This window comes from Scylla paramamosain, chromosome 16, assembly GCF_035594125.1.
Source record: "Scylla paramamosain isolate STU-SP2022 chromosome 16, ASM3559412v1, whole genome shotgun sequence".
In the NCBI taxonomy this organism is placed as follows: Eukaryota; Metazoa; Arthropoda; class Malacostraca; order Decapoda; family Portunidae; genus Scylla; species Scylla paramamosain.
The window spans coordinates 5,092,501-5,102,513 of NC_087166.1; the positions used below are offsets into that span (position 1 = coordinate 5,092,501).

The window sequence follows — 10,013 nt, forward strand, 5'->3', positions numbered from 1 at the left end:
ATTTCAGACTTTTTTGTCTTATCTTTTCCATGTCTGATTGAGGAAATCTTTGGCAGCCAATCTAAACCATGTGTATTAGAATAATAAGCATTAGAAGACTAACAAAATAATTGGGTAGTTATTCTGGTAAATAAAATGTGACATTATCATTTTGTAGAAGTAAATCTTTGTGTTGATAAATCATTTTATGCAGCTGTGTATGTATTTTGTCAGCAAATGTTTATATTAAAATCAAAATGAAGTGAGCTTTTATGGAAGGAAGATGTAGCTTTGAGTAATTTTGTATTACTTTAAATAACCTTTCCTCACATTGTATGTCCATCCTAGTCCCTTGATACCATAGGAGTTTCACTTGTGTATTGTTGCCTCTAAGTGGACTTTGAATATCTCATAGGTAACTTCCCATAGTATTATATAGGACTCATCTGTAGGGATGAGATTTAAGGAATTAAGCTTGATTAAGGGTGTAAATTATTAAGACATACAACTGAAGTACTGATATCAATTCAACATTCAGATATGTTCCAGTTTATTGTATAGTGCAGTAATTTTTAGAAGAGATAGAAGTTATGGATATTTTGCCCTAGAATGTCAAATAAAAAAAATAAAGGTTTGTGAATGATGTATGGATTGATGGATATGGTGTTATGAGAATGCAGGTAATATTTGTTCAAAGGTTTTGCATATATGTATATATACATATTTATGTAATTAAAATCAATAATTGGTATGATGTGCACATGAGCATCAATAAGTTTTGTACAATTGTGCATGTAGAGTGAGGAAAATTCTCACAATTTGAGACTGTGATTTTTAAAAGATATATGCAGGAGGTACAGTACATGTGACAGATCAGCATTATGTACTAGTTTATGTTAGCTACATATGCCTGCATGTGAGGCATGCATGCAGGCATATAGCATGCTTCATTGTGTTTATACAGTGCTTGCAAGTATGTGTATGATTGTATGTTTGAGAATAACTTAACTTGTATACATGTGTGTGTGTGTGTGTGTGTGTGTGTGTGTGTGTGTGTGTGTGTGTGTGTGTGTGTGTGTTTTGCAGTGTATGCATATGCTTGGAGCAAAACAATTGTAATAAAATTTTCTCATGGACAAGAACACTACAAATAAAAGTATATTGAATTTCCACTTTTATGATTTTTAGTCTTGTATTCTTTTGTAGATCAGTTTACAGGGATGACTAGATTTCTAATTGGCCAAAATTCATTTGCAGCCAGCATTAATTTTTGATAAATTATTGAATCATGTCCTCAGTAACCAGATATGATAACCTAGATTTAACAGACTAAGTGGAGTTCAAGCCAGTCTGATAATGACTGGTCTGGATAGTGACCCCTATAAACTGATGATGGTGTCTTTTGCAGTACTGCACTAATCTGTATTGCAACATGATGTTTGACAGCAGCATCAGTAGTGAGTAAAAATGCAAGATGCCACAAGTGCACATAATGCCCTGAACAATGAGGGCTTTTCTATATAATCATTGGTTATTGCATGCATCTCTTGTTACCTCAGGGTCATTATAGTCTATAACTGTAGGATATTCCTAGTTCCACTTTTTTTTATTTCTTCTTTTCTTCCTATTATACTTCCTGTATCATTATTCACTTCCCTTATCCTTTTTTCTTTCTCTACTCAATAACTTCTTTTCTTTCATCTGATTTTTTTCTCTCTCTCTCTCTCTCTCTCTCTCTCTCTCTCTCTCTCTCTCTCTCTCTCTCTCTCTCTCTCTCTCTCTCTCTCTCTCTCTCTCTCTCTCTCTCTCTCTCTCTCTCTCTCTCTCTCTATATATATATATATATATATATATATATATATATATATATATATATATACGCAGCAGCAGCATCAGCAGCAGCAGCAGCAGCATTATTGATAGTCACATTGATAGAATTACTGGAGTGACAATGAATTTGTTAAAAAGAGTTAAATGGCATTCTCATATTTGGATGAAGGAATGATAAAAAAAGTTGTTGATTTCCATAAGACCAAAATTGGAATTGGATTGGTCTCCTTATACAAAGAGGAATATTGTAAAATTAGAGAGTACAAAGAGCAGTCACTAAGATGGTTCCGGAGTTGAGCAAGTCAACCTATGAAGAGAGATTAAAGATGTTGGAGATTCCTACCCTTGAAAATAGGAGAGAGAGAGAGAGAGAGAGAGAGAGAGAGAGAGAGAGAGAGAGAGAGAGAGAGAGAGAGAGAGAGAGAGATTTAATGAGCATTATAGAATGATAAATGGTATAGAAAATGTGGACAAAAAATGCTTTATAAATTTAGACACACAGAGTACAAGTAAGATACAGTAAGAAGCTGAAAAAAGTTAACTGTAGAAGAGAAAAATCAAGAAGTATAGTTTTCCTCATAGAAGTGTGAACAAATGGAAGGAACTCAGTGAAGACGTTGTCAATGTCGTAACTGTCCATGCTTTTAAGACCAAACTGGATATATATAGAGACGGGATAGTAGGAAATTACTTCCCTCCCGTAACACACACACACACACACACACACGATCTCGGATGCAAGACGGGCCATCCCACCAAAACAAACACGTGGGTCACTCGCTGCTTGCGCTAGTCAGGCTGCCACGCAGGGAGTGTTTGGGGAGTGTTATACAAATATGGAAGAGCTGGCGGCTACGGATTTTAACGTGTATGTTGGCACGGAGACTGGGATATTGAAAGGTTAGTAGCTGTTTTAAGAAATGTCTTGAATTAGGCGTGAAATAGAAAATACAGTAACAGTTGGCTAAGCACAGACTGACCTGCCACCATGACTAAACTTTAAAACAAAACAAGGGAAGCCAAAAAGCCTACGTATTATACATACCTATGCCCATGTATCACCCTATCCATAATTATCTCAACTGACCTCACAAGCACCATGTCACATATTTAGACAATTTTATAAAGTTTAAAATCTTCATGTTTTGGTTACTAATCTTAAACATTCTTATATCTCCATTGTGGTATCTCTAATGCTACTTATAAATGGAACCTTGATTAGATATCATAATCTATGTTTTATCAATGAATGTACATTTGTAAGCTGTAATATAGTTTAGCTAGTGATGTTACTTCATTTTGAATTTCACCAGGAATCTGTCATTACACACTTTTGACAAACCAATTTTTCCCCAGCAGTACTTTGAATAAAGTAAAACTTTACTCAGCCTGATTGCCTCCTAATGACTGACTAATATTTGGGATCAGTTGTAGGTTAGCCCATGATATTTATGACCAGTGGTAGTACAATATGTAGCATTTTCAACTGTAATCCTGTTTTGCCAATAGTAGTTTAGGCTGGGATTTTTATTTTATTTTATTTTATTTATTTATTTATTTATTTATTTTTTTTGGCAAATAGCTGTAGGAGCTGAAATATTTTGGGGTATTACAGTACTTGTGATTTTTGAGCTGATAGTGTGGTAGTAGTTTATGTTGTGGTATTTTGGTCTGTGATCTTAATGAGCCACATTATTTCTAGCTGGTTGCATTAGGCAATAAGATAAATAATGGGCAGGGAGGGCTGGTAACTACTAAGTGTCAGATTGAAGACAGTATTTCTTTATCAGAATGTCTTACAGTAGGTATTATAGCTTTAATATTGCAGTCCTGAGTAGATCAGCATGCGTGTATCCAGGCCAGGTGGCGACAACTCTGCAATTGACTATACCCAGGCAAATTATATGCACACTGTCTACATTACTTTACCTATCTATCGCTAAAAGTATAAATGAAACTTGCAGGTATCAACCTTAACCAGAAGGCAGTAATACATAAGAATTTCCATAAGATCCAAGCCTTAGATCGTGAGCAGGAGATCACCTCAGTGGCGTGGGGAAATGAAGAAGAGAATGAGGTAAGCAAGCACATTCAAGAATTTTGCTAGTCAAAAATTTTAAGTGTTGCATTAATGAACTTTAATATGGAATAGTTTCTCCTCAGATCAAACCTGTATTTTTCATATTTGAACCATGATATGAAAAAGAAGTTTTGATGGTTTGGAATGAATTATTGATGAACTGTAATTTTAATATTTCATTTATTTATTACAGATTTTAATGGGCCTACGCAATCAGACTGTTAGAGTATTTGACACAGAGGCTAAGGCTTTTGTTTCCACAAGAAAAATAAATGTTGGTGAAGGGCCTATCGTATCACTAGGAAGGATGGATGGGTAAGTTTTATTGTACTGATTGTAGACTTGTACATGGATGGTATAGTCATTACAAGTATAGTTTATTATTTCATTTAATATATGGTTTGTAAAAAAAAGGTCTTGCTCTTAGTGCTTACATTGAGTTTTTGCACCTGCAGCATCACAATCACAGCCATGAAGTCTGGGCAGGTGACTCTCTGGCAAAGTGATAATGCTGTGGAAATAAATGCCTTAGCCAAAGGGGAATTTCTGACAAGGATGAGACAGGATCCAACATCTCCCAGTGTGATTGCTACTGGAGGGAAAGAGTCAGACCTTCATCTGTGGGACTTCAATACACCTGAAGAAGCTATATTCACAGCTAAGAATGTGGGTCTTGTTACCGTTTATCAGCTATTTGTATGCTACTGTTACCTGACTGTGAAAATTATATGATAAGCAATAATAATCATGATAATATTTATCTTCTATCATATAAATTCTATTTCTTTACTAATTCAAGTCAAGACATCTTTCCTGTACTTAAACTGGTTATATATTCATTTTGAGTATTTGAATAAATTTTCGGTTAAAATCATTTATCTGTTGTGTTTCTCCTCCAGGTCAAGCCTGACATGCTGGAGTTGCGTGTTCCAGTGTGGATAACAGATATTTCATTTCTTGGAGATCACCACAGTATAGCCATTTCCTCAAGACACAAACATGTAAGAAAAATTTGGGAGAATTTATGTATTTATTTGTCGTGCTTTATTTGTTTAGTATTTTTCAGTGTTTTTCATTGCAATTTATGCCTTTTAGAATGCATTTTTAGATGTACTGTACATACATGCCTCTATATGATTTCTCTAGTTCATTTAAATTTACTGAAAATAATGCTGCTTCCATTCTCCAACTTGATAGTGCAGTTCATTTATCTTGTACTTTCCTTTTTAACTCATAGCAGAAGAATGTATCAGTCTTTTTCACTTTGTAGTAAGTGGACATTCAAGACTGACCCAAATTCATTCAGCCTGATTGGTAAGGTGTTGGACTTGTGTTTGCATTAGTGTTCCAACAAAGGTTCATTTCCTGGTGAAAGCCTCTCATGGTCAGTTTATCTTACCTTCAGATTAATTTTTTTAATGTTTCCATTGATGCTCCAAGGCAGAACATCACAACATGTTTCCACTAGTTCTTCATCATTCACCCATAGTTTGTGTTAGTGTATTGTTCTCCTTTTGAGTTTGTTTTATCAGAAGTGTTAATTCTATGTTTCTTCTTATGCCTATGATCAGGTTATTATCTTGAGGTTATAATTTTTTACAAAGTTTGCAGGAACTTTAAAGTTTCAGTTACTTCTGCAATTGTATTATGTATATAAAAAAACAGCAAATAGGTTTCCTTGATGCTTTAGCTTTACACATCCAGTCTATAATGCTGTCATTCTTTGGTTTACCAATAACTGATTGGTAAAGAGATGGATGGTGTCTTCTTGTGTTATGGATATGGATTCTTGCTTCCAGATTCGTCTATATGATCCCAAGAGGCAAAGGAGACCAACTATCAGCTTTGAATGGGAAGACTCTCCTCTCACACGTATCAGTGCAGTGCCTTCCAGTAATGGGTAAGACATACCTGCATTATTTGTCTAATTACTTGCAAATATGTTCATCTTTCATATCCACTCTCCCTCTTTTAATATCTTTCATCCTCCTCCTGCTTTCTTCCATTGAGATTGATAAACTTTAACATATTATCCTTACATTTCCTTTCCTCTCACCATTAGTCTCTTTGTTCTCATGTTGTCCACTATGTCATTCTTTTCCCACCACATGGTGATGCTAGGAGAAAGATTTAACCCAGTTTATGTAGTATAAGAAATTACCTTTGGTGTTGGATATACTTGATTTTCTTTTGTTCTGATTCCAATTTTTGCTGGTGTGCATTCTTTAAGGTGTTTTGTATATTTTTCCCAGGCAAGTTGTTGTTGGAACAGCTCATGGCCGTTTAGGACTCTTTGATTTGAGAGGACGCAAGCCTGAGGAACCTGTACATGTCTATAAAGGCTTTGCTGGGGCTGTGCGAGATGTTGTGGTCCACCCTAAGCAGCCCCTAGTGTTCTCCGTTTCCTTAGATCGCTTTTTGAGGGTTCATAACCTAACTTCAAGGAAGTTGGTGTTTAAGGTAAGCATCTGTTAATTTTATTTTGTAAGTAAAGTATTCTTGAAGGCTGAATTTATTAGTTTGTGTTTATAGTTCATTATGTCATAAAGCACCCCTCAGAATTGTTGTCTTTTACAGGAATACCTGAAGTCTAGATTGAATTGTCTCTTAATTCGTGAAAACTTGGAAGAAATGGACTTCATCAAAGGAGCCAATACTGCAAAAAGAAAAATGCCAACCCAAGAAGCCAAGACAGAGGCAAAGATCAAAGTACCTAGAGCAAATCCTGAAGTCACAGATGCTGAATGGGAATCTTTAACAGTTTAAGATATATTATGTGAAAATAAATCAGTTAATAAATATATTTTTTTACTTCCAGACTACATATTTTAGACTATATGGTTTATTGATACAGCTACATGATTTATTATTTTGCATTATTTCATTGAATTAATTAATTCTAAGTAGCTACTTCACATATATCTTTCTTTTGTGGATATTTTCTTGTAAATATTCAAATGCAGCTTTGTATTCAGTATAGCAAATTTAATTTTCCTGTTTATTCTTGTAGATGCAACTTACATAAAAAATAAACATTATTAAACAAGTACATTAAATACAAATAAAGAAAAAAAAATCCAAATGTACAATGCAATTAATCTCAATTAATTTACAATGGCACTTAGTTCTCTGAACTTCCTCAAGACATAAGTCTTCCTTTGTCCCTGTCCATATACACCACTCTTGCACGCACTATCTCTTTCAATCTCTCATTTGTCTTCTGTCTGTCTTATAAATATCTCAATGCTCTACTCTTGCACCTTTCCCCTCCCTGTGCTCTCTCTCTCTCTCTCTCTCTCTCTCTCTCTCTCTCTCTCTCTCTCTCTCTCTCTCTCTCTCTCTCTCTCTATATATATATATATATATATATATATATATATATATATATATATTCAGCGGCACCTTGACTTATGAGTTTAATTTGTTAAGTGACGTAGCTCATAACTCAATTTGGTCATACGTCAAATCCATTTTCCCCAATGAAATTAACTGAAATGCCATTAATCCATTCCAGCCCTCCTAAAAAAAACCTCATTTTTTTTTTTTGTACATGTTTTTAATTACAGTAAACTGCTGATATAACAACCCTAGGCTATTGAACTCTCATTACAAAATTGTTCACAAATTATGGCATATTTCAAAATTATTGAATGCTTGCAGGAGAATTGGCTGACACACAGTCAACCACATGTTTGAGAGATGAAATGTGGCTGTGTGACAGCCAGTGAGTGAGTGACCTTGACAATGGCTGATGACAATCTCTCTCTCTCTCTCTCCCCATACGTGCTTGTTATATCAAGGGTTTACTGTAAGAAAAATTTATTTATAAATAACAAACATTGTATAAAAACATGTGAAGTGAACAAGTGGACAAAGAATGCTGGGCTGATGTGACACTCGCTGTGCTAACTAGCAGTGGTATATCTGAAGCTCACTCATATCTTGGATTTTGGTTCACAACTCAAAGGAAAAAAAAAAAAAAAAAAAAAAAAAAAAAATCATCCAAACAAATGCCTGTATCACAAAAAACTCCTAAGTTGGGGCATTTGTAAGTCAAAATACCACTATATATATATATATATATATATATATATATATATATATATATATATATATATATATATATATATATATATATATATATATATATATATATATATTAATTTTTTGAAATAGTACTAATATAAAATGTGGTTTTCATATCATTAACAAAATAACCTGAGGAAAGATTAATATCACATCTGAGGGTTAAGGCTAATGAGGGCATGGAAAACATCATTAGGAAGAAATTTAATAAGAGGGATAAAATAGCTGGAGGATGTGGAAGAGGAAGGAAGGAGGAATGGACAGAAAGATGCATGTATATATATCTTTAAAAGAAAGTGTATTACAGAAAAAAAACATGTCTTTTGTATTTTTAAGAAGGAAGTACCAGAGGAAAGATTATTTATCAGTTAATCTTAAAAAAATATATAGTCTTTGTATAAATCTTGAACACTATCAAAAACAAGAAAATATGCACAAATTATACTAAATATGAAAATGAACACTGCACCTGTCTCATGAAGTGTTTCTCTCTCTCTCTCTCTCTCTCTCTCTCTCTCTCTCTCTCTCTCTCTCTCTCTCTCTCTCTCTCTCTCTCTCTGAAGTATCCCAACACTCTTCACAACAATATCATTAAAGGCATGGAATGATATGAGTACATGGGAATATGTAAAGTTTGAGAACATAAATGATCTACATAGCAAAACCTGAACTTATGATGACATTAATTTAAAACCAGGATATTGTTTACTTTACAATAAAAAAAAAAAAGGAAAAAACATTAGATACAGCAGACATTAAATTACCACACACTGGACACATTGAGCTCCCACCAAACTGATCACAATGTTAATGAATGACTGAATATCTGAGAAAGATAGAAATTCATACAACTGAAAAGATTACAAGTAAATATATAACAAGATAATATATTGCTCTCATTGTTGTACTTCCTCCCAAAACAAAGCTAAAATTTTGAAAACCTGGCAAAGTTTTTCTTCGTTGCTGTTTTCAATAAAGATGATAAGCCTATCTAATTTTGTTCTGAGGTAGATATTTTTCTGGGAGGGTTGGAACAGGCAGACAGTGAAGAAAGTTGAGGGAAGCTGTTGTTGATGAAACGGGATCGACCTGATAGGTTATGGTGCAGTACATATTAGAAACTGCATGAATGGCATTATTTTAGACATTTTCCCTTGATAATTTTTGTTACAGGAGAGAGAAAAGATGGTAAAATAATGACATTTAAATCAGTGTGGGGCTCATTTCAATGAATATAATCAATCAACATTTTTGGCTTGCTTCAACTTACTTAATTCATCAGTCACTCAACAGTTAGATGTCATACTTTATATCCCTAATGGGGCATGTTAGGGATCACAAGGCAGCAGCTGACAGCTCCACAAGAACTGACTGTGATCACAGCAAACTCATATAACAAGGAATTATGCCTTAATTGAATTAGTATACAACTGCTACATGATGGCAATTACATACATCAGTGTTACTTAGATTTGTGCAGTTTGAGGAGCTGCCATCAGGTGCCAGGGGCTGACTCCTTTATATTCTTGCCTTTGAATATGACAACAGAGATGATTCATAATTCAAACCATATGCATACTCTCAGTCAGTGATTCAAGTGAAGGTTTCAATAGTCGGATAAGAGATGATGATAGATAAGTGCTTCCTATCGGTAAAATGAGAGTAAGAACAATGTAGAGCCAATATGGTAGTACTGGAGTGGTTCCCAGAGGGTAAAAATCCAATCCATGATGCACTCCGTCACGTATGTGGTGGCTCAGGATGCATAATATGGAAAGTGTGGCACATATTACACAGTAGAGTGAGTGAAATGGAAGGGCTGATAGATAGAGAATGATGATCAGACCTAGTGGAAACAAGGAAAGGTGGAACCATCCTCTTTGCAACGGCATCTGGTGGGAAAGCTTGGTGTTAATATAAAGATACATATATCATCTATATCAGTATTCAATATCATATATAGAAAACTGTATCAACATATGAAATTCAGTCATTATTGGACTTGTGAAAAACTGCATGAACATGTGAAATTGTTAAT

At 34.4% G+C, this 10,013-nt stretch overlaps 1 protein-coding gene across 1 annotated transcript; it reads left to right on the top strand.

Moving 5' to 3' along the window:
- Positions 1–2,551: 2,551 nt before the first annotated feature.
- Positions 2,552–6,688, top strand: LOC135107917 (WD repeat-containing protein 74-like). The gene is made up of 8 exons (XM_064018300.1): positions 2,552–2,709; positions 3,774–3,886; positions 4,083–4,204; positions 4,345–4,555; positions 4,789–4,890; positions 5,689–5,789; positions 6,142–6,349; positions 6,467–6,688. The coding sequence occupies exons 1-8, from the start codon at positions 2,646–2,648 to the stop codon at positions 6,653–6,655; spliced, it is 1,110 nt and encodes a 369-aa protein (XP_063874370.1). The 5' UTR covers positions 2,552–2,645; the 3' UTR covers positions 6,656–6,688.
- Positions 6,689–10,013: the final 3,325 nt, after the last annotated feature.